The sequence below is a fragment of the Pieris napi genome, chromosome 2 (assembly GCF_905475465.1).
Source record: "Pieris napi chromosome 2, ilPieNapi1.2, whole genome shotgun sequence".
Classification (NCBI taxonomy): Eukaryota; Metazoa; Arthropoda; class Insecta; order Lepidoptera; family Pieridae; genus Pieris; species Pieris napi.
Genome location: NC_062235.1, coordinates 6476965 through 6502075, shown reverse-complemented (window position 1 = coordinate 6502075; position 25111 = coordinate 6476965). Strand labels below are relative to the sequence as shown.

Below are 25111 nucleotides of genomic sequence, written 5' to 3'. Positions count from 1 at the left end.
AGCACTGGGGACGGCTGTGCACTACACCCGGCGCTTGTACGGTAAACATCGTGAGGAAACCGGCATACCTTAGACCCAAATATCGACGTCATGTATCAGGCACAGAAGGCTGCTCATCTATTTGCCCATTAATAAAAATAAATAATCACGAAACTGGCCCAGACCTAAAAGATTGTAGCGCCACTGGTTATTTTTAAGCTCTAACAACGATGAAAGTATCCGTTGTCCGATGCGGTAAAACGTTAATTGAATGCTTACAAAATGTCTGTCGGGTAAGGTAAATACAAATAAAACCGAGTAAAAGTACCTCAGTACTATTTTGTGTAAGGTCATGTACGCTCCCAATGGGATCAGAGCAAAAATATATACTTGTCCTCTCATAATATTTGTTCATCACTTCAGGCTGAAGCGAATAATATTGTGAAGACCATCCAACCTACACCCACTTTAAACATTGAGGACCTAGCATGGAGCAACTACGAAGGCACCTTCTTATGCTGATGCTTTGTACACTTGCGACAAAAATTCCCAACGTTTGCATCAATCAGTGTAATGTAATGTTGTACAATCACAGATAGCTATATTGACTTCAGGTAGTTATTATAACTGCACTGGTTATCAGTTTCGTTATTGGTTCTGCAAGCTCATTGTAACTTTCCAACAAACATATATTGTCAAAACAAAGTTTAACGTTTATCCGCACAACTGCACTCAATTAAAATGGTACCAAAATACGCTATTTATCTTACCGATATATAAAAATTTATTTATTAAATTGTTCAGTATTTTTAGTGTACATTGATGGTATCTGTTACTGCAGGATAGTATGAAAGTTAAATTAATATATTTTCTTTGAAAAAAGGATTATAAATCAAAAAAGATGTTTCTTTGTACAGAGGTGTAATTGGAATGAATTAGTAATACTACAAACTAAAGCACGCCCTTGTTCTGTTTGTAGCAGTGAAGACATTTGTAGTAGTTGCTACTCAATAGTATTCAGGCGCTATGCACCAACATGCCCCCAGGCGTTGAAGGCTTGGCTTCAACCAATCCACTCGGCAATGGACAAATTTTCGAAAATGATCGTCTCACATTTCCAGTAGACGTTCTAATTTCTGCGACACGAACAACATCATCTGCACCAGGAAAGAGCGCCACGATGCGACCCAGCTTCCATTTCATAGGTGGCAGATTTTCCTCCTTTAGCAAAACAAGTGAGTCAATTTGCAAAGGGTTTCCTTGGGTTTGCCATTTTGTCCGTTTTTGGAGTTCTGAGATATACTCCTTGCTCCATCGTGTCCAGAAATGTTGACGAAGCTGTTCAATTCTTCGAAATCTTGAAAGATGAGTAAAATTGTGGTCTACATAACTTTCAGTTGGAATAGCTGTGAGTGGACGTCCGATCAAAAAATGTCCAGGGGTCAGTGGGGTCAGATCTTCAGGGTGCGTTGATAAGGGAGTGAGTGGTCGTGAGTTTAAAATAGCTTCTATTTGCGTTAAAACTGTATACAATTCTTCAAAAGTTAATTTAGAGTTCCCTAATACTCTTAATAAATGGTATTTCGTAGATTTAACTGCTGCCTCCCAAATCCCACCAAAATGTGGTGAATACGCAGGTATGAAATGAAAGTTTATGCCATCATTGATGAGATCAGTGGCAAGAGAGTCAGAGTTATGCATTAAGAAATTAGCTAAATCTTTACAAGCCCCAACAAATGTAGTACCATTATCTGAATATAAGTGCAATGGTTTACCCCGACGAGCAATGAATCGACGAAAAGTAGAAATAAAACTGTTACTTGTCAAATCACCCACTAATTCCAGATGTAATGCTTTAGTCGTAAAACATACAAATATAACTATATAAACTTTGACAACACGGGAGCCACGACCTTGACGACTAACAGAAGCAATAGGACCTGCATAGTCCACGCCAACAGACTCAAAAGGATAATTACCGGGAGTTACTCGACGCTGGGGTAAATTACCCATAATAGGAGCTTCAATCTTTCCTTTCATGCGTGTACACCTGATACATCGTCTATAAGTAGTCTTTGCTAAATTTCTACCACCGATAGGCCAATAAACTTCTCTTATTGAAGATAACAATAACTGTGGCCCAGCATGCATAAGTTTCAAATGTTCATGTTGAAATATTAATTGTGTTAATCGATGTGTGGACATTAATAGTAAAGGATGTTTTTTATCATATGAAAATTGTGAATTACTAATACGACCGCCAATACGCATTAAATTATTTTGATCTAAAAATACATTAAATTTTAACAAAGCACTTTTAACTGGTAATTCTTTCTTTTGTAAAAGAATATCATATTCTGGAAAAGATTCTCTCTGAGCAGAACGAATAATAACGTTAAGTGAATTACTTAATTCTGTTTCAGTAAGGTAATTAGTTACAGCACGTCGACCCTTACACGATTCAATAAACCTAAGTAGATAAGCTATAGCACGTCGTAGTCTGTTAAAATTTGAAAAGCGTTCAAATTGAATGAATTCTATTGGATGAGCAATGTTAAGTAAACATACCTCATTACGCATTTCTGGCAACGGTTCACATTGTACTAAAATGGAAGGCCAATCAGTATAAGACTTCTGTAAAAAGTTTGGTCCTGACCACCATGTGTTTAGTGATTCAATATCATCGACTTTAACTCCTCGAGAAACATAATCAGCTGGGTTTTGAGCGGTAGGAACATGACGCCATTCACAATCACCGGTTATTTCTAAAATGTCTCCGACGCGATTCCTTACAAACGTATTTAATTTACTTGGCAACATCTTAAGCCAACCTAATACAATGGAAGAGTCAGTCCAGAAAAATGATTTCGTAACTTTAATTCTTAACGAACTACAAACCTTTTTATATAGTTTTGCAGCCACTTGAGCTCCACAAAGCTCGAGCCGTGGTATTGTAGTTGGTTTAATCGGTGCTACCCTACTCTTAGCTGTTAATAAACGTACTAATACATTACCGCTACGATCACTACTACGTATGTATAAACAGGCACCGTATGCCCTTTCAGAAGCGTCCGAAAACACATGAATTTCTAATTGTTCATACGAATTAATCATTACATGACGTGATACCCGTAAATTATTTAACACATTTAAATTTTTAGTAGCATCCATCCAGAGTGCTTGGATGTGCGAAGGAAGAGGTTCATCCCATGATAGATTCTGCAACCATAAACTTTGTAATATAATCTTAAATTTAATGACAACAGGAGAGAGAAGACCTAAAGGATCAAATATTTGTGAGATCACTGAAAGCAAGGTACGTTTTGTGTTAGCCGCAGTAGAGAACCCAATTGGGAAATAAAGATCATCACAAACAGGTAGCCAACCTAAACCTAAGGTCTTACTTGGCTCATTCCCCCCAACATTAAGATTATGCGAGGCTTCTGTTGCAGACTCTGAAATTAATTGAGGCTCATTAGACTTCCACTTTCGTAGGAATAAACCAGCTGAGCCTAGTGTGGTTATTACTTTTTCGCGAATATTCCTCACTAAATTCAGATCATCCCATCCCATGGAGAATGACTTCTGCTATCTGGTGGTCTTGACATTCGAGTCCCAATTGTTTCAGACATCTTGTAGCGAGAAATGGTGCACTCGCGGTACCATATGTTACAGTATTTAATTGGAAAGCTCTAAGGGATTGAGATGGGTTGTCACGCCATAATATATGCTGCAGGTATCTATCATCAGGATGAACAAGTATTTTTCGGTACATTTTCTCTATGTCAGCGACGATAACATACTTATGTTGTCTGAACCTTAAAAGAATGGACACAAGATCGTCCTGAACCGTTGGACCTACCATCTGAATACTGTTAAGGCTTAAATTATTTGACGTAGAATTAATATCATCATCAATTAGATTTTTACTAACAAAATTGCACTGAATACGATTAGGTGGACAAGTTGAAAATAAAACCGTATCACAAACTGGACCAGAAACTATCCAACCTAACCTTGTTTCACAAAGAGTAGGTTTGTTATGCCCTAACTCAATTCTTTGGTTTCCTACTATATTCCAAAAGACATCAGCGCCTAATATAAGGTCGATGGACGCGGGTTTATAAAAATGAGGATCCGCTAAACAAATATTCGTAGGAATATTTAAATTTAAGATATTAACTGTACTGTTTGGTACACTATCAGTTAACGATGGTAAAATAAAACAATTAATGTTACACGTAAATGAGTCATCCAATGACTTAAAACGCAGATTACACATTTTATCGATTTGGGTAATTGCATTATTAATACCCTGAACGGATTGACTTATTTTATTATACGACAGATTTAACTGTTGAAACATCCTGTACGATAAAAGGCTAGATGTGCTACCAGAATCTAATATAACACGAACAACGTGTTCGCGATTGTTTGAATCGTATAACTTGACTAGCGCAGTGGATAATAAAACCAAATTTCCGCGGCGACAATTATTGTCTTGACCGGCAGAAGAAACGCTGGTTGATAATGTCAAGTTATTCGGATTACTGATGGCGGGAGTAGCATTAGAACCAATACCCTCACCACGCACTAACAGCTTCTGCTTATCTGCAACGTGAACTAAAACTGAATGTTTTTTCTTACATATTTTGCAACCTGATTTTTTGCAATTATTTGAGAAATGAGATTTAGAGAAACAATTAAAACAAACCTTAAATGTTGGCAATAATTGAAGACGCTCTTCGTTATTTAAGGCTAAAAACTGAGAACACATATTCAGTTTATGCTCGCCATCACATTTAGGACAAATCTCTTTAATGTTAATATTATTAGTCTGTAACGTCATAATTTTGTGACTGGGTTTAATTTTTGAATTTGTGTTGTGTTCAACTGAATCTAATAAAGTAATGCGAACACGTAAGAAATCTAATAAGTGTAAAAGTTCAATACGTGTGTCGGTGGGTAGCCGGCCTTTATATTCCTCCCATTCTCGGAATGATTTTGTGTCTAACTTTTGACTTATTAGGTAAACTAATAAAGTATCCCAATGTTTAGTGGATTCACCCAATGTATCTAAGGCCCTTAGATTTTTATTTAATTGGTCAACGATGCCCTTTAAATTACATGCTGTCTCCCGTGTGACAGGTTCAATTTTAAATAGTGCAGCAACATGATGTTGGATTAATAAGTTTTTATTATCGAATCTGTCACACAGTAATGTCCAAGCTACGCTATAATTCTTTCCTGAGAGCTCAACGGAAGATACTACCAAAGCAGCGCTGCCCTCTAGAGACGACTTCAAATAATGGAATTTGTTAATATCGTCTAGGTCGTTGTTGGTGTGAATTAGGCTCATAAACGTATCCCTAAAACCGATCCACTCGTTAAATAAACCGTTAAATTTCGGTATTTGGATCGTGGGCAATTTGACAGGATTCAGTTTAACACTATGTATGACACTACCATCGCCATCAGATGGAAGAGGAATGTGAGATTTTTTATAATTTGAAAGAATTTTCTGAGCATTACTTAATGCCTTATAATATCTATTTTCAAATTCCTCACGCTCCCCAAACACCTGACTCTCATCATCCTGTAAACATTCCAATCGTGTTTGCACCTCATCGAACTTATTATACAATGCATCAAACCTCTTAATGCGCAACTCCAACTCCTCATAATCCCTTTCATCGGGAGGTGATGGCGATTCAAATGAAGATAAAAACCCGTTGAAAATGGTAACTTGACCCTTATAGCTGCTGCGCTTTTTAATAAGTTCAGCTACTTCGGTTTTTTCAGACATGTTTGCAGAGCCAGCAGTTAAATCCTGGAACTATCGTCAATATTCTAAGGTAAATAATTAAAAAAAACTTACACACACAATCAACCAAAATAAAACAGAATTAAATTATCTACTTCAAAAACACTAAAAGAAATATATATTTTGAACATAAGTAGTAGGTAGCAGTATTCAAAACGTGGTATGTAAAATAGTACGTAACACCTACAATTTTATTAAAAATAATAATATACAACTACGTATATAATAATTAACACAAATCACTTTTATACATAACAATAATTAAATCAGGTTTTTAAATCATTTAAATAACGTAAGAAAAAACTATACCGACTCACGACACACTCCTGTACAAATCCTTTTTTCTTCTTGATAACCTCCACTGACCTTGATTGAAGTAATTAATTAATTCCTTATTTCAATTATTATCCGGCTCGAAGGACCAATGTTACTGCAGGATAGTATGAAAGTTAAATTAATATATTTTCTTTGAAAAAAGGATTATAAATCAAAAAAGATGTTTCTTTGTACAGAGGTGTAATTGGAATGAATTAGTAATACTACAAACTAAAGCACGCCCTTGTTCTGTTTGTAGCAGTGAAGACATTTGTAGTAGTTGCTACTCAATAGTATTCAGGCGCTATGCACCAACAGTATCATTACTGATTTATTATGTGTATCGCGTCGCATATACAATATTTTACAAGACAATTAGATTCCAATTTAAATTCACCATAAATAGCAAGCTTTCGAATAAAGCTTTATGCTCTGATTTTTAAATATTTTAGGTATACATATGGATTTTAGTAAATTAATTATTTTATTAATTTTGATAATATATATATATAAATAAAATAACACATAATACCCCCTTTGTGTCATGTATATTAAAAGCAATTAGGATTGTCTAAACAAGTAATTGAACAACGTCGCTTTGATGTTCGTTACGAGGAAAATCAAAATCACAGTCAAAACATTGTATTGAAACCATTCATATTCTAATGACATCAGAAATGTCGTATGAAAAAAATAAAAGCTATATCGGGGCTATAAATGAATAAAGATCCATATAATATGATAGTCGCACACTCTATTATTTTGCAGGCGATTGCGAAGAAAATTGTTTTTTTTAATGTTATTATCATAAAAATCAGAGGACGAAACATCACATTTAAAATAATACTTTACCAGATTTTCGACTTTTCGAAATAAACTTAGATAAATCATTTATAATTTTATTATGTACAGTTAAAATAATAGAAATCACAATTCTTGCTCACTTCATTCTAGTAATATTTTTCTAACAATCTTTACTAGCGGAAGACGTATTAAAATAACAATTTCGCTCCAATCTTCCATTTTTCATTTCAGGCAGTTCGCCACACGACTGACGTTTCAATTAACTTTTATTTAACAGCTTAGCGGATACCCTTTTGTGCTTACGATTCATTTCATAGATCACCAAGTATAATGTTCTATGATTTATTACTGGAAATTCTTTTCATGCTTTGCTTTTATTGTTATTCTCGAGTACTTGCTAAAGCAAAAAACTGCATTCCAAATTGAGTCTTAGAGTCAATAACCCATTTCTCTTTAGGCAGAGTTCAATAATATCTTGTCTGATGAAGAAACATAATGATGATGTAACTCTTTCATGTCATATACGTTCACCTCGTGTACCGCGCAATCTATTATACCACGGAATATATTGTATTCGTGGAGAGTTTAGCGTTAGTTGGAGGTAGTGGAATATAAGCGGTTGAGTGGAAGGCACAAAAAACTGATCTGAAGAACTAAAAAAAGGGTGCGTGTACTTATGTACGCGCGTAAGAAGTTATACTTTAGCATTATTAAAAATAGTTTTTGATTGCATGCAAATAATTAATTACAATTAAATAATCAAACGCTGGAAAAGGAGTCATTATAGTCAATAAAGTTCAGTTTACATTTGAAAAATTAAATAAATAAATATTTATTATTATTCTCTTACATTAAGTGTAACTTAAATTCTATTATTATTCGAATGTTGTTTTTAAATTATGTCCAATGCCGTAGCATCTTCCGTGGGCAACTTCATTGTGTTAATTTTGTGTCACGGTGCGCGTGCATCGTAAAATTTCACTCTCATCAATTTTTCATAACGCGCCTAAAGAAGTATAACTTCAACAAAACCAAAATATGTCTTATGGAGGCAGATTTTTATGTGAAAGAAATATTGAAATTATTTATACTGCGTTGAAGAATGTGCAACAATAATATTGTTTATGGTTATTAAATATGTTTAGTGGGTTTATAATCGTATTATTACATTAAAGATAATATATTTCCGTAAATCTACTTTTCCGTAGCGAATCTCTAATATTACAATATAACCATTAAACCAACAAATGACTCTTAGTAAGTATTTGGAGATAAAAGAATCAATTAGTAAAGTAAACAATGAAAGAAAAGTGATTGTTCTTTACTTACGTTTTCCCCCAGCTTAATTGTTAGTTTCCTCAACGTTTACTTTGAAAGTGATACCGATTGTTTTTAGATTCGTTTTTATAAATTCGTTTATAATATTCATTCTTACATAATAAAGAGCAGTGTTGGCCTAGTAGTGTAGGCGTTCGATGTTGAAATCCCAGCAGTGAACCAAAAAAAATGTTTGCACTATGTTCATATAATTGCACGATGTTGCGAAATTGGATAATGGAAATGGGAAGAAATATTTAAAACAATATAATTAATTACACCAAAAACAAGTTCAATACCTTTAAAATTTGTCCTTAATTAAAAGAGTTTGTAATAATAAAACGCAATTAAATTAGGTGAAAGTGTATACTTACAACATTTAAATCATAAAACGCAATTACCATTTATTAATTATTTTAATAAAAGCCTGAGTGGTATCTAACAATCATTTATTTCATTACGACAACTTAAGGAAATTTTCATCTTTATATCAACATTTTTTAAATTAGCTGTCATCAGCAATTCCGAGATATTATTAAAGAAAAATTGAGTCTGTGCCAGTGCGGCTGAGATTGTCTCTGGTACGTTATATATATGTTAACGTAAAATTGTAAACACCGTTAGATTGTAATCAATCTCGCGAGATTATAAACTGTCGAAAGATTGTGAACCTCAGCTTACTGCTTACAATTTAACGTATTATTATTCGGTAGATTGTACTACACTAACTTAGTTATCATTCAAACTTCTTTGGTCAATTACAGATTAATTTTACTTTCCAACAATTTCATATAACTACCGAATAATAATACGTTAAATTGTAAGCAGTTCGTTGAGGTTCACAATCTTTCGACAGTTTATAATCTCGCGAGATAGATTACAATCTAAAGGTGTTTACAATTTTACGGTGACATATATATGCATTGTACTGTAAAATACGACAATTATGTAACAATGATTGCTTAGTGCTTACACAGACACGAACTAATTGACGTTGCTTGTAAATCGACATTTGATGTCAACGAATAATTATTGATCGCTTTAGTATTGTGCATCGTGTTACGTTGTCTAAAAAAGTAATTACATCCTGTGTATCTTACATTTTCGACTGTAGAAAAGTGTGTAAAGTGTTAGAGGATATAATGCAATCAATATTTTTGCGATATATTTAAAAACCGATACCAATGTTATTCGATACTTTTGGTGTCATATAGGTTGGACCACTACGATAGGCAATACGGAAATTGAGACATTCAGACTGCATAAGGTTATTGAGAGTATATAAGATGAGTTGAACAATGATGATGACAAAATACATGTAGAAAAATTATTACTATAACGAAATTTGATTTAAATAGACTCTAATCTATATCAAAACATGTTAAAGTATCAAACTTTTTCTTCTACAGTAGTTGTGCCTGGATATTCTGATTGTTCACTCCACATTTAAAGTACTAATGAACGCCCCAATTACAAAAAAGTCGAAATACAAAAAAGGTAAATAATAGTTTGGAATTAAAAGAGCGGTCGGTTGGTGAACTCTGAAATATCGGCGGTGAAAAACTCAGAGGGTTAATCTGAAGTTCTCATTTAAGAGCAACGGAAAGGCAGTATTTTGCAAAAATAATAGCCGGACTTTATTAAATTGATGCATAAATCCATCATTCATCTTATCTTTATAAATCGTTTAGACCCCTCGAAATTGAGGAAGCTTTTTTATTTTGTTCGTAATGAATATAATTAAAATCACTTTTCGTTGCATTTTTCAGCAGAATCACACGCGGACAATGCTTTCGATTGCTTTAAGTATAAGAAAGTACCAATTTTGACGTTTTCAATACGTTATACGAGAATCGCTTCACAGATTCAAATGTGTTTTAACTTAAAATAAGTAGATATTACCTATTTATTTTATTTATTATATGCATGATCTTAAATAGAAAATATGTGGTGGAAACACAAACGGGACACAGTTTTTCTGTCCTCCAGGACGTCGAACATATTTAAATAACTAACTTATATACTAAAGCCAGTGACATATACACTATAACATTATATCCATTAAACTATTAAAATTGTGCTTAAAACGTCACAAACCAATTGAAACATTGACGCTCCACAGTTAGACGTAAGAAACCTGTTCTTGACGAGAATTCTCATTCGAATACAGGATGAATTCCTATATTCGTTCCTATATTCCTGTATTCCTAAATTTAAATTTAATGTATCCATTTCGTTTATATATAAAATCTTCTCTTTATTAACGGCTTAGTTTCTGAATAATCCGCTAGGCGCAGAAAGAAAAGTAGTGTCCGTTGGAAGTATTAATCGTGATGAGATCCGTGTAATGGAGGACAACTGAAATTGAGTATGATTGAGGGCCCTCGGATCCGACACAAATTGTGATGCTCTTCGCTAATGAAATGATTACTTAGATTCAAATGATTATATCAAGTTTTTAGCATCCAGAAAGTGGCACTTATGATTATCACTATTTATTATATTATATGAATGTAATTTACTTATAAATATAGTTTTTTAAATAATCAAGTAGTTTTATGTCGTACCATCTTGTGATTTAAAAAGCTATCGATTTTTAACGTATTACATGCTGGTTCTTCAGTGTTTTTGTGGCCGTATGTGCAAGTGATTAATATTAAAAAATAAGCCAAAATTATGGCTTCTAACGTCACTTTTGTAGCTAATAAAAATGCAATTAAGGTAAAAAAAAATGTTTTGGCATTAAGTCTCTTACACAAAAAACACTTCGACGTCCGTAATATCGCTTCCACTCCTGCAACTTACTGACCATTAAGTTTAATGTCATGGCTGATTTACACAGGGTAAGTAGACAAGTCAGTCGCAGCGCCAATGTCGGCGCCGCGACTGACTTTAACTGTTTACATGAAGTAAGTAGTAGTGGTGCGTTTCTCACGATGAGCACACGTTTGTGAAGTCAGTGGGAAAAATGAATTCGCGAAAACAACGGACACGACGATTTAATTATTTGTTGAAAAATTTATTTATTTATTTACAATAGCATTTATTATAAAGACGTCCAGTTCTTGAAACCACTTGACTTTTGGGACATATACGTTCCCACTAGCGCCAGATCTGGTGGATTTTTGTATCTTGTCGAGCTCTAAATAATATGTAGCCCTTATGGCTTTAATTTTATTTTTTACTTCAGTAGAAGTGAGCCCTTCGATTTGCATTTGTTGAGCCATATTTTGCAACGCTGTTGACCGCATTTCTTTATTGCGGTAATTTAGGGATTTAATATGCCAAAGGCACTCGTTTTCGCCATATAATTGCACCAATTTTAAGGTTTCGTCTTCGCTAAGCTTAATTTTTATCGCCAGCGAAAAAAACGTGGTCACTCTACAACGCAGCGACAGTGACTAACCACGCACTGACTTGTCTGTTTACACGGGGTTTATTTGGCTGGCGTGGGGGTGCGCGGGTGGCGGGGGGCGCCAACTGACTTTAAAATATTCGTGTCCGAATATTCAAGTCAGCGCTGACTTCAAGCCACTGTACTGACTTCAAATCAGTTTACACAGGGTTTTTTTCGGGTCAGCACTGACTTGCCTCGAATTTGTAGTCAGTTACTGACCCTGTGTAAATCAGCTCTCACTTGCAATAAAAAACTAAATTAAAGTCATGTGTCAAGCTTACAACTGTCCGGAACAGCATAGACTAGCCGCTGTTTCATTTTGAGTCTTTCTCGGCAAAGTAGCTCTAGCTATTTTGCATATCATACACCAGATATTTTTTTTTATGTTACAGGAAGCAGGCCAGACGGGCAGGAGGCTCACTGTGTGTGATACCGCTGCCCATGGACACCCGCACTACCAGAAGGCTCGCAAGCGCGCTGCCGTTCTTTTAAGAATCGGTACGCTCTTTTCTTGAAGGACCCTAAGTCGAATTGGTTCGGAAATACTTCAGTGAGCAGCTGGTTCCACATAGTGGTAATTCGCGGCAGAAATTGCCTTAAGAATCGCTCAGTTGTGGAACGACGTTTCTTACGAACGACGAAATTTACTTTGCCATGCTCATATTGAATTACCTATCTTTAACTCCATTAAAAATAGTATCCATAATACGGAAACTTACTCCTAGGGTACCAAATAGGTTTCGTAATGTATCTAAATAAACTGTAGCGCATAAAAAATATTATTATATAGAAGCAACATCGAGATCTCATCCGTTGTGCCTGTAAATGTGTCTCCAGGGATACTCGAATCTACAAACATATTGTAGGGGAAAATGTTATTCTATTCCTGGTACTGCAAACACGTCAAAAACGTTAGTTCACTAAAAGTACAACTTCGTTACCGACTTTGATTCACGCGTAAATCATATTATTTCGAACTATATCGTATTTTTTGTAATTCAATCATTTATATATATATTTATGTTATCATAATCAGATTATAGATTTTCACATTTTCGATTTTACAAAACATGAAAGTATCCATTTAATACCAATATTAAATTAGATTAATACACACACATAACTATACGTTATGTATAATGTATATGTTAATAAATGTTATTAATTTACAAAGAATCCTACTTGATTTAACAGCCAAAGAACGCCAGTGTGTGATTTGTAAAAATACTATATATAATTCCTATACTTCCTAAGCTAAAAGTTCAATATCGAGCTGATGACTCAGCAATGAAAAGAGTTAATTAACTCGATTAAAAGAATTTCTGTTAAAATAAATGAAGAAACACCAAAAAGAAATTTTTATTCAGCCATTCCCTAAGCTTTGAAATTACCCAGACAGCAAAATGTTTTAATGAATTGGAATATCTCCTATCGTAACTTTTGAGGTTTACCAAAAAATTCTTATTTGCCATTATATTCCCTTTACAAATATCAGCCTCTTTGCACATCTATGAGATCAAAATATACAGTATCCTGTTTCTTTTTTAAAGCTTCTTGTTAACATTGCCCAATTTTATGTAAAAAACATTTGACATTCGCGTTTTCGAATTTCAAATTCAATTAGTGCATGCGTACAATATTCAGGGTGGCATGGGGCTGCTGCCAAAAATGTATTTAATTTTTGTACGTCCTTTCAGGGCAGTAACCTTTATGTAGTTTAGTCGTAAAATGCGAAACTGATAACATTTTATATAAATATATAAGAAAAGCTCCGCAGTGCAGTTGTTAATATGTATGCAAAGCTTTCAAACGCTTCGATTTTCTCTGTACGATACTTTATGTTATTGTTATAGAGCGATCTACATTTTGTTCAGAACAACTGGCTGATCAAAACCTTTTTTCGTATTAACAATACGTTCTCGCGACTTCGTCTATAAACTGTAGTTTTTAGTTACATCGATTTAAAGGTTAAAATTAACTAAAATTTAACGACGAAAGCGTCATTGCGTAACAGGGAATTTTAATGTCATGTTTAGCAAAAAGTGCTACTTCAGTTCAGTAATTTAAAAATAAATATAGCACTTGTAAGTTCTGCCATATCAAAAGGAATCCGAGCAAAATTGTACATTTTCTAACTCGAAGTCAATCTCATTGTCTCGTCCCTATTGCCGCCTACAAAGACTTTGTGCCTTCATTTTTCAAAGTGTCTTTGATTCAATCTATTTACAGAGGATACGAACAATGCTCGTCCTAGATCCGGAGGCCGTTGAATATCTCTTGTTAACTTTGTCTTAAATTATGCTTTTTTGAGATAACCACTAATGGGTCTTCCTTAACATTATAATAAAGTAGATTTTTCAATTTAAAATAATCTTTATATAACCTTATCTTGTTATTAATCAAGAAATCTAGTTGTACGGTTTTTGCGATGATATACTAAACTAATACCTATAAATACTACAATAATAATAAAACCAATAAAATAGTACAATTTGTAAAAAAAAATTGTTTAAATATTCAATAGCTATTTAAAGGTACAATTATAAATAAAGGTAAACCTTATGTTCCTGGTATGAGACGTCGTAAATTATCCGCACATACATATGTATAAAATGTCATGTTTTAAAAGCTATTATCATAATACAAAATCCACAATTCAATTGCAACGAGGTCTACCCCATTACAACAAAAGCGTCAAGCCATAAAGAAAGACCCAAAAAGACAAAATAACAAAGGAAACTCTAATGGAATTTTCACTGTTTCAATAATAAATCAAAACACAGACAACAGTCAACAGTTTGTTTACCGATAAATCTATTCAAAAATAGTTTTTGACGCGGAAATCCGGTATTCATATTTTGCTAAAATCCGGTTATTCAACTCTACGTAAACTAGACTTTGAAAAATGAAATCACGGCTTCGCGTGTTAAGCTTTCTATTATAATAGTCCTTTTATTTCAACATAATATATTTAAAGTCCAAAACACAAAAAACACATAAAAAATATTTAAAAAATCAGTGGCGCTACAACCTCTTTAAGTCTTGGCCTCAGATTTCTGAATCTGTTTCATGATCAAAATGATCATGATAAATCTAATAGGCAAGAAGGTGATTAGTCTTCTGTGCTTGACACATGCCGTCGACTTTTTGGGTCTAAGACATGTCGGTTTACTCACGATGTGTTCCTTCACCGTTCGAGCAAATGTTAAATGCGCACATAGAAAGTCCATTGGTGCACAGACGGGGATCGAACCTACGACCTCAGGTATGAGAATCGCAAGCTGAAGCCACTAGGCCAACACTGCTAAAAAAACACATATCAACGAATAATTATATAATCATTTAGCAATAATTAACAGAAGCCTACAATCATTACATATCACATATTTTCTTTTAAATTCCTTACGCTTCAAGATAGCTTCCTAACTTCAAGATAAAAACATATAATTAGTATAAAGCACGATTTGTATATTAACTAGTAAAGTCTTCCGTAATACTATTGAATAAAACAGCATCCAATACTTATTAACTGTATATATTACCATTTTTTTCCTAACAAACCCATTTCATATAGCAGAGTATAAGCGCTTTAAACAACGCGACCTTGCATTACGCCTAAGTAATTCGGGAACACAGCTTTAAGTCGATAATGTTTAAAATTGTCGCGTTTCGTTTGACCTAATTTTTTACCCCGCAAGCAATTCCGAGGTTATGACGTAATAAAGTAGTCTCATATTTATAACGGCGGGTTTGTGTTCGATCGCACCCCATCTGCTAACATAAAACTCTTTTATGACGCATCATTGAAGGTCAATGGGGACCTTAGTAATTTAACAACAATGTACTACCTATATCAAATCTTTAATGTTACTAGCAGCCTATACGCTCAAGCTTTAAATCAGTACAAATCATATAAATAATTTTATTACTATGTACTAACTGGAAAAAAGCTTTGATTTCGTAGATACGTTTAAGACACTTCCACCAGATGCTTTAAATAGGGGAGACACTCAGTTTTCCCACTTCTAAGTCAATAATGGAACACAGAGCACTATCAGTACGAATGTGTTGGCTCGCAGATTTGTTAGGTGTCAAAATAACTTTATTTAAAGTTCCACATCCTTGTACTCGGCGGTACTATCAACACGGAAAAGAGTATAATGCCATCCGTACACAATATAATACAGTAGCAACAGCATTCGGCACATGATGTTCTCTGATTAACCTCGTTTTTAACATACAACGGACCAAATGTGCGTCCAAGTGCGAAAACGGAGTCCATACTACTTGTCTCTAAGCCTCGTTCAGAGAACATTATCGGACCTTATTTTTAAATGACAAAAATATATGTGTCATTTTTCTAACATAGGTTTTAAACTTAATTTAGTAACAAGATTGGGTCTCTGTAAAACAATAATATTTTACAAATCCTACGACATCACATACCCTATTTTATAACACACTTCACAGATTTTCCACCCAAGCTTAACTTCCTCAAATTCTTAATGAAATACTTCTTACTTTGATTAATTAAAGTTAAAATAAATTACGTTTCCTTAAAAGGCGGAAACTGTATAGACTATTTCGATACTGTTTGATCCCCTGAGTTCATTATGAAGGGCAGATTATCCACCCAATGACTGCTGTTCTTAACTTTAATTGACTTTTATATCCATTCATATAAAATGATAATCATAATCGCTATTAATTAGATAAGTATTATAAAATTAGCTATAGCGTCAAGTTATGCTTGAATATAAACGTCATAATCTAATTTACAGTCTAGCGAAATCAAAGTAAATAAAATAATGGCCGACAGCTAGCACATTGCACATTGTAGCTACATTGTTCGTGTAATATAATTTCAAAGAATGGTTTTTCTGTTTATAGATGTCGAAACTTCACAAAAAATATTTCCAACCGACCATCATTTTAAGCAGTTCTCGCTTATATCGAAAATAAATAAATGTTATTTAGGATAGTTTATAGAACTGTTACTATAAAAGCGATGTGTTTAAATTCTCAATACGAAAAATATGAGTTTCGGTGATGGTGTGACAATGTGATAAAAACGAAAAACAAATTTGCGAAATTTATTTATACTTCCCACATGTTTATGTCAAAGGTGTGAATGATATGATTTTATACAAAAACAACACAACATCATTAATTAACTGAATTGCAATATAATTACTCAATTAATGCTCGTTATAATTTATTATTTCAATAGATTGTAAGCGTTGATAATGCAGAAAGTAAATATTTGTGTTACTTATTTGAACAATCTGTCAACATTTTCCAATTATTATAATGATACACAAACATTTGTTATCGGTTATGAGATGTTAAGTTACTATCATTAATTACATCGTTTCAATTGTTTTGTTCAAGTAATATAGATTTTGTTTTCGTTCCTTTGAAGGATTCTCAATTCTCAAAAAAAAGTTTGATTTAATTGATGTTTTTCAATAGATATATTATTGGAGTTTTATTCATTCAATTTAAACGTCAAAGAATATACGTGTCCTATATGCTTGATAAACTTATGATTAAAATGTTTTTCGAAATAACTACAATAACAAGACCACAACGCCACAGAGCTCATTATAAGTTTCGTAAAAACAAGTGCATCATTTCAATACAGTTTAAAACGCAGACAATCGTGGTAAGGAACTTTGGCCAAATGTCAGGAAGTCTGTGTAGAATGTTGGATTTTATTCAAACTTAATGCAAATGCAGAGTCGACTCCGCTTTGTAAATATTTCGCTAGCGGGCGTTGACATTTAATGTCTAAAACATTTTCATAAATGTTCATCCAAATTTTCTATCAATATTTAAAGGGTTTGTAAAGCCGGTGATTGAAGACTGACCAGATTGATAATTTTAAAACTTATATTTATTGAAAGTAGCACGTTAAATTATTAACATTACTATAATTAATTTAATAAAATATTATGGGAGGCCGTTATGACCAAGTTTCTTGATAAATATGTCTATATTTTCTTCAACTTTACTTGGATAGAAATGTTATTTAAATAACCACCTATACCTAATATAATGTATTTGAGGTGATCAATTTTAACTTACTTAACGATATAAACACGACAAGCATTCAAAATATTACTTCATAAAAATCTTGATAAAACATATATGTATTAGATCCGTTAAAGAAGTTTTTTTTTAAATTGAAATTCATATTATAAAGTCGTAGAGTCTACATTATAAAACGTCAAATTCAACTTCATACAACTTTTACACGGACGATTCTTCAAATGTGAATAAACCGAAGTCAATTTTCGTTTCAATCAACTCGGTTTCAGTTTGTATTTTCGAAAAACACAAAGTAAAAAAATCTAGGTCAAATAGTTTCTAGTACCACGTGACGGTCGCCACATGGAACGATTTAACAATCGATAATGCCAAATCCTTTATTCGGCAATGCTGAAATGGTACTACTATGTATTTGTATTGCAGTAAGTTTTTCGCCCTGCAGCTGTATATAACAATGGAGCCGGCATAAGTAGTGTTCTTTACAGACAAGATTGGTCTTCCTTCCATTCTTTCAAAAACAAATTTTTATTTCGTAGTAATTCACTCCCAGCTTAATCACATTGCAGAAGCCAAGCAATTGATCACTGAGCCACGGATATCAACTTAGTTATAAGTCAATGTTTCTTAGTTTTATTGCCTCAAAATTGTTTTTTTAAAGCTAAATAAATAAAAAGGTTTAAAAAATTTTTTATTATTTATTTAGAGTGCAGTCCTACATTTTAGTAAAATTTAACAAATATTGAACACATTTGAGCTCGAGGCTTGTGTAGACGCTCTCTTTACAGGCCTACTAAAACTGTAACTTGTAATTTTTTTCTTTTTTTGACAATTCACACCAATTGACCTAGTCCCATGCTAAGCTGGTGAAGCTTGTGTTATGGGTACTAGGCAACGGATATACTTACATATTATTAATAAATAAACATATAAATACATATTTAAACACCCAAGACCTAAGCACAACACCAAATGCTCATCACATCGATGTCTTGTCTCAGCCGGGGATCGAACCCGAGACCCATGGATTCGCAGTCAGGGGTACTAACCACTAGACCAATGAGCCGTCAATTATATATTAATTCAATATAACCTATGTTTGTATTTTTATTGTTCATTTTAGTAGGAAATTAAAGTTGTTTTTATTATTGTCTATTTGAAACTTTGGTATAATCTGTAGGCTGGAGCCCCAATTTTTAGCTTAATTTCGGAAACATGACGCATCTTAATCCGTGGGAGTAACAAAGGATTTCCAACACGGGCTGAGTTTCAACGAAGGCGATAAAAGTTGAACTTCTTGTTAAAGTCTCAACATTTAACAACAGATATCACGTCTGTCATACCTACTAAATGGTCCCACGGGTCATTTGACTCCGAAACTTGTTCCTAAGAACACCTCAGGAATGTAAAATGCTTGTACAGTCTATGGCGTGGTTTTTAAGCATAGAATCTGATTCTACAAAAAATAAAATAAATAAAATAAAATATGTTTATTATGGAACATAAGATACATGTATCACTTATTCCACGTCATTAAATTTGAAGGCATCCCTACTCATCGGCAAAGAAGACAGAGGGGGTAGGCCGAGAGAAAAAGCCGGCGTAAAAAACTCTCGGTACTCTTTTAAAACAGCAAATCATCAAACAACACTTATTTAAAACAAATATCGCAAATTAATTAGAAGTAGCCTGTCTAGCACTAGTCCCAGGCCCTACAATCATGAGATCAGACTAACTATGTGACACGGATAATGCTGCTCATATGTCAACAGTTAATAAAATAATACGTGAAGAAAATGTGGCCTTTGTCTAACGTACATACCTACTGTGTACTAAATCAATTTTCGGCAGAGCCTAAGCCTTATGGGAACATAATGCATATTACGTTACAAGATTCCTTAATCTTGTCTTCTTCCGTGGCTTCGTTGAAAAATATGACTGCTTAAGAAATAATAATAATACATAAGCAAGTGACAGTTATATATACTATTATAAATAAATAATTGTCTTACTTCTGTTTAGGGAAAAAGCTAGTTTGTGTGAGACTGATGCCTGCTAAAGGTAAGAGTACCTGTGTTACAGGTCATCAGGCCTCCACCACTTCGGATCGACAGAAGGTCTCGTTAAGAAATAGATTATAACGCGTAGCAATTGAGTATTTAGCGGGGTTAAATTCTAAGGCTTTCACGATTTTAATCCCTTATGCGAAATTTCTTATAATTTTACAAAAAAAAAATGTTTATTACGTTTGATTCTACCCAACAGTGAACAATCTATCTTTAGTATGAACAAACTAACAAATTATGACGACGGATGGAAATAGTTACCGTATAAATAGTAAAGACAGATTATTGTATTGAAAACATGTCGTATCGTTTTCGGACGTATGGACGCAAGACATTTAATTATTTTTGGTATGAGTTATCGATTAACTACACTATCGAAACTTTTGTTGAAATGAATAAACCCGAAATATCGTAAACAGTTCTTTTCAGATGGTTATTAAGGTTATTCCATTGAAAGATATTTTATCTTGGCTTTTACGAATAAATTATTCAACTCTTAGCCTAACAATCACGTCATCCAATTATTGAAAAAAAGCCCACTATCAGTCATTGAATATCTAATACTTCTTTGGTATTAAGGCGAAGCTCAAAGGTAAGAGGATTTCCCAAAGCGTAATTGAATAATTTCGTTAACGAAATGAAACAGTTAAGGGGTGGAAATTCTCAGACAGTTCCAGCTCGATGCATAAAGAATTTTATAGCTGCGAACGAACGAGGATATTAAATTACATCTAGATGAGCGGTGCAGGTAAATGAAATGTTATAAGGATTCATTTGGAAACTCGCATTTATTTTACTTGGGAGCCCACTGGTTTTTTGTAATAGTAATTTTTTATTTTTTTTAATAGGGAGCAAATGAGCCTACGGGCATAAAGGGCAGTCATCGCAGCCCATGGACACACATTTTTAGTGAGTGCGTTGCCGGCCTTTGAGGGAGGAGTACACTCTTTAATGTTTAAGTACACTAATTGGATTAATCTACGTATATAGAGGGTGTCTGTTTCAGTTATCGACAAGTGAAAAAATACTATATTACATAAAATCCGAAGTAACAAAGGAAAAACATAATCTATTGTGTATATAAATCGGAGCAATTGCACTGACAGCAGCTGCTATTGTCATTATAATTTAATAACATCAAAGTAAAATTAGTTCAAAACCGTTAATACGAATGGCTTATTTGATTTGTCAATGTTGCTAGATCTATAAATTAACGACTATTCAATGGTCGATAGTAATAATGACTCCATAGGCAATATTATTATTAAAAGTAACTTATAATAACTTTAAACCTTTTCAAATTAAAGTCAATGAATATTAAAGTAATCATTTAACACTCGTTTTGGGTTTGGTACGAAATATCACGAAACTTATTTATCACAAAATCGGGTTGCTATAAATAAAGGAACTGGTTGGTGCTGTTCTTATTACCAGGAGTAATTCCTGTGCCTCGCTGATTACCCCTTCCCTACAACAAAGGCCAGTAGAAGGCCCCGACATGTCAAAGGGATCCGGATGATCCATCATGATAGCTAACGACAAATTAAAAGCCACTCGCGTGGCAAAGAAAAGTCAAAATCAGATTAGGGTAAAAAAGTTTTCACCCACCGAGTCGCCCTTGTGCTAGTCGCGGAAAAATGCCCGTACCGACCGAGCTACGCTCGCAAAAACAGCCCGACCTGAGCTGTAAAGGCCCTTGAGGACAACAACGAAAGTCCATTCAAAAAAACAATACGGCCCTCAGTTCGATTAAGCGGTCGAACCAAGCAGAAGCCTGTAAAATGTAGACTCTAACGTCGAAATTAAATGGCTGATGCCAACAAACTAATTAAAGACGTCAGACGTAAGACGTCAGTATTGCTGACGTCATTATCTTCAACTATTTATCTGCAGGTCCTGTTTTTGATAAAATTCAGGTCGTGCTTTCTAGTTATGGGTCAGGTTCTCATTGGTTGCTCTGTCAACAATTGGTCCCTGTCTCTGTCTCCTCCGACGTTCCTGTCGCTAGACGACAATATTTCTATCTTTCATTATCAGTTTCTACCCTTCACTTTCTACCTTCGTTTCTCCAAGCGTATTCTCGCAGAACTTCCCGCACCATTACTGAAGTGCTGCCCTCGTTCCTTGTCCCTGTTACTATTCTCTCCGTCATAAACAGTCCGTATGTGAAAGAAGGAGAAATGTGGAACAAGTGGGTAGGTTGGTGTACTTAGACTTTATGTTTACTCATGCTGGAAAGTATCACCATGATTTAGAAAGACGAGTAAATGCTGGTAAAAGAGTAAATGGGGCGTTGCATTCCTTGTGGGTAGCCTAGAAATCTCAAATGACTGGCTGTACTTAGAAGTGTGCTTGTCCCAACCCTAAAGTACGGCAGTGAATGTTGTGTAGAAATGTAGGACGTACTAGACAAAGGACTGGTCAAAAGTACCCGATAACCGACGAGAGATAATATGAATTAATTGTATCATTAGCATCACCCATTAATACTTACACAGTACAGCTCCAATGCAAATGCATATCACCAAGAGGCTTTCAAGGTGCTGCAATGTGGTCGAAAGATTCCCAGGAACCTCATCAAACCTTGAAAAACTCATAATGTTCTTTAAATTGGAAGGAAAGAGACTAAGAGGTTGGAGCCCAATACTCTAAAAAAAAAAAAAAAAAAAATAGGCACTAAAGTACGGCATTTACGTCATCGTCAGATATTGACACAGCGTTGCTGTATTGTCACAACGGAGTCGGAAGTATCATGACGCTTAGCTGTTAGCTACGAGGAGGACACAAAATACAGTTTAGTTAACAAGATAGATATAATGTACGTATAAGTATCTACTCTTATCTAAATGAATGGAACTAAATCCTCTTTCGGAAATTCAAACAAATAATAAAACAAAACTCTATCCCCAGTGTATTCCCTTAGACAACTCGATACGAATCCTAGATCTAGGTCAATTCCCTGGCAGGCCGTAAAGAAAAATGTATACAAGAATGGTCCTTCACCATACACTTTTACTTTTTACTTAAAAATAGCGAGAAATAAAAATATCTCAAACTTGGTAATAAATTAACAACTGGGTTACTAAACTTACAACATTCGACATAATATATATCATACAGAATTAGAAACACGAACGTCCCTATAATCCATACGACAATTAAATAGGTACATCTTCAGACCTTCCATTCCTACCAAAAGTTTTTTAAGCCAGCACGAAACTCCCATCTTACTTATCTAAAAATAAAATGTGTTCTTTGTTAGCTGTGTACCGCGATTTCAACAGCGTTAATTCCATCGTACATGCCCTCCCTCTTCGTCGATTAATAGACTGTGCATTGTGCAACACAACTATTATGTTGTACTAAACTACTAGTTTTTATTTAAAACATCGAATATGGAATCGCTATAGCTCCTTACGAAGTATCGAAAATACATATTTATACTCTAACTAACTACTTATATTATATTATATTTATACTTTAACTCGAATTTAAAAAGGAGATTCCGTAAACCGTAGTTAGTAAAATATAATGACGTCTTACTTGGAATTCCCCAAAATAATAGCAATAAAACTCATAATGAATGTTCGGGTTTGGGGCTTCTAATCTATTGTTTTTGTCTTGTACTGTGCAATGAATGACGACATTCATAAAACTTTCTATGACACATCTTTTTATTTTTTTTAGTCTATAGTTTACTTCATTAATACGTGGGTAATACTATTATTTTAGAATTGGCTAGTTAGAAGCATTGCTTATGAAATCTTTTTATGAATTTAGATTTTAGAACTCCTTGGTAACCTAATTTAGTATATAGCATTTATTTGTGATTTGTTTTTGTGAATTGGCGGCAAATCTAAAACACTTGTTACACGTGATAATGTTTGGTCAAAGATTTATTATGACTTTTGTTGAGGGCTTATTCAACAACAAATCTATGATAGGCTGTGATTAGCATTATTTCTTAATGAAGCCCCATCTCGTGCCCCTATTTATAATTGGTTTAACGAGTTTAAGCGCGGACGTAGCAATGACAATGATGATCCGCGTGAGGGAAAGGCGCGTCCTTTAACAGCGACTACTGAAGATAACATCAGTGCTGTGCGACGCATGATAGAGGAAGATAAGAGAGTGACCTAACAGTAGATACGGCCAAGCCTAGGCATTGTATGAGTCAAGTTCAAAAAATATTACACGAACATTTAGGCGTCAGGAAGCCTTGTACCAGATGGATTCCCCATAAGTTAACCGAAGACCAGAAACACCTTTGTATGGACTGGTGTCCATACGAAGATAAGTTAAGTCAAATGCTAGATAAGTTCAACGGCGGTGACTCAAATGCTGTATTTGACATCGTCACAGGTGATTAAATCTGGATATATTGCTACGAACCCAAATTTCCAAAGATACGAATCCAAATTCTAAAAATATTCAGTGTCAGGTATGTAATTCGTTTTAATATGTAAAACATATATATGTACCTACTACAAAGCTTAAGTTGAATTGTTATTCAATTTCGACTCTACTAATCGAAAAATAAACATGGAAATTGCGCCTGTATAAGTCAAAATTTCAACAGTCAAATCATGTTTCTCGAAGTTAAGTTAAGTCGAAAAATTATTCGTTTTTTTTTAATTTCCCTTGAAATTTGAGTTATAGAGATTCCTCTGTAGTGACTATTCGAAATGTCGTAACAGAATAATATGTTGTTCACTATGGGACATTTTTTAGAACTTTTGAATTTTTCACTGAAACCTATAATAGGGTAGAGTATTCTTGCTTATAACTTGCAACTCGTATACGAAGTTGCCATAAATTCTTTATCTACATATTACTTTACATAATTTACTTTATGATTTAGATTTGTAGTAATTCCAGAGATTAGTGTGTGAAATCAAACGAACAGCACAGATTAAATATAAGTACAGATAATACATAATTAATGTTTCAAAATTAGTCAGTAATAATACTCATAACTTTTATATGTTACCGAATATGTTATATGAATGATTAATAATATACTCATGTATGCTGTTTATAAGTATCGGCAATGTCTGCCGTATATTCATAACTCTTTCATTCGTTTAGTAATTCAATCCCTTGTCAAAAAAACATTTACACCACTCCCGTCTCTCTGCTTTCAATCTAGACGCAAAAAATAGCTTGGTAACCTTATATGATTCTGATGTTACATTTTTGCGTCGAGGTCAGAGATATGTAAATGTCATTTAAAATGGGAAATGAGCTGGTTGACACTGTGGAAGTTTTAGTTAGTAAGCACAAAAACTTTATTATGAACCGTTTTTACATTTAACTAAATTTGAAATTTAATATAATGCTTGTTTACATGCTTTACAGATC

The 25111-nt window shown here is 33.9% G+C and overlaps 3 protein-coding genes across 4 annotated transcripts in view; all 3 read right to left on the bottom strand.

Moving 5' to 3' along the window:
- Positions 1 to 25111, bottom strand: part of LOC125063072 (TWiK family of potassium channels protein 9-like) — a 212087-nt gene that overhangs the window by 162280 nt on the left and 24696 nt on the right. The gene's annotated exons all lie outside the window — the stretch shown is intronic.
- Positions 884 to 3539, bottom strand: LOC125063071. Its single transcript, XM_047669308.1, has 2 exons — positions 1114 to 3539; positions 884 to 1071 (listed from the first exon to the last, which is right to left on the bottom strand). The coding sequence occupies exons 1-2, from the start codon at positions 3148 to 3150 to the stop codon at positions 997 to 999; spliced, it is 2112 nt and encodes a 703-aa protein (XP_047525264.1). The 5' UTR covers positions 3151 to 3539; the 3' UTR covers positions 884 to 996.
- LOC125057652 lies at positions 4287 to 6431 on the bottom strand. The gene is made up of 3 exons (XM_047661432.1): positions 6121 to 6431; positions 4375 to 5815; positions 4287 to 4294 (listed from the first exon to the last, which is right to left on the bottom strand). The coding sequence occupies exons 2-3, from the start codon at positions 5783 to 5785 to the stop codon at positions 4287 to 4289; spliced, it is 1419 nt and encodes a 472-aa protein (XP_047517388.1). The 5' UTR covers positions 5786 to 5815; positions 6121 to 6431.

Excerpts from the sequence above, each read along its gene's own strand:
- LOC125063071 (XM_047669308.1), bottom strand. The coding sequence starts at position 3,150 with ATGGATGCTACTAAAAATTTAAATGTGTTAAATAATTTACGGGTATCA. Across the intron at positions 1,072-1,113 it reads ATGTTGTTCGTGTCGCAGAA|ATTTGTCCATTGCCGAGTGG; the intron begins ATTAGAACGTCT and ends TCATTTTCGAAA.
- LOC125057652 (XM_047661432.1), bottom strand. The coding sequence starts at position 5,785 with ATGTCTGAAAAAACCGAAGTAGCTGAACTTATTAAAAAGCGCAGCAGC.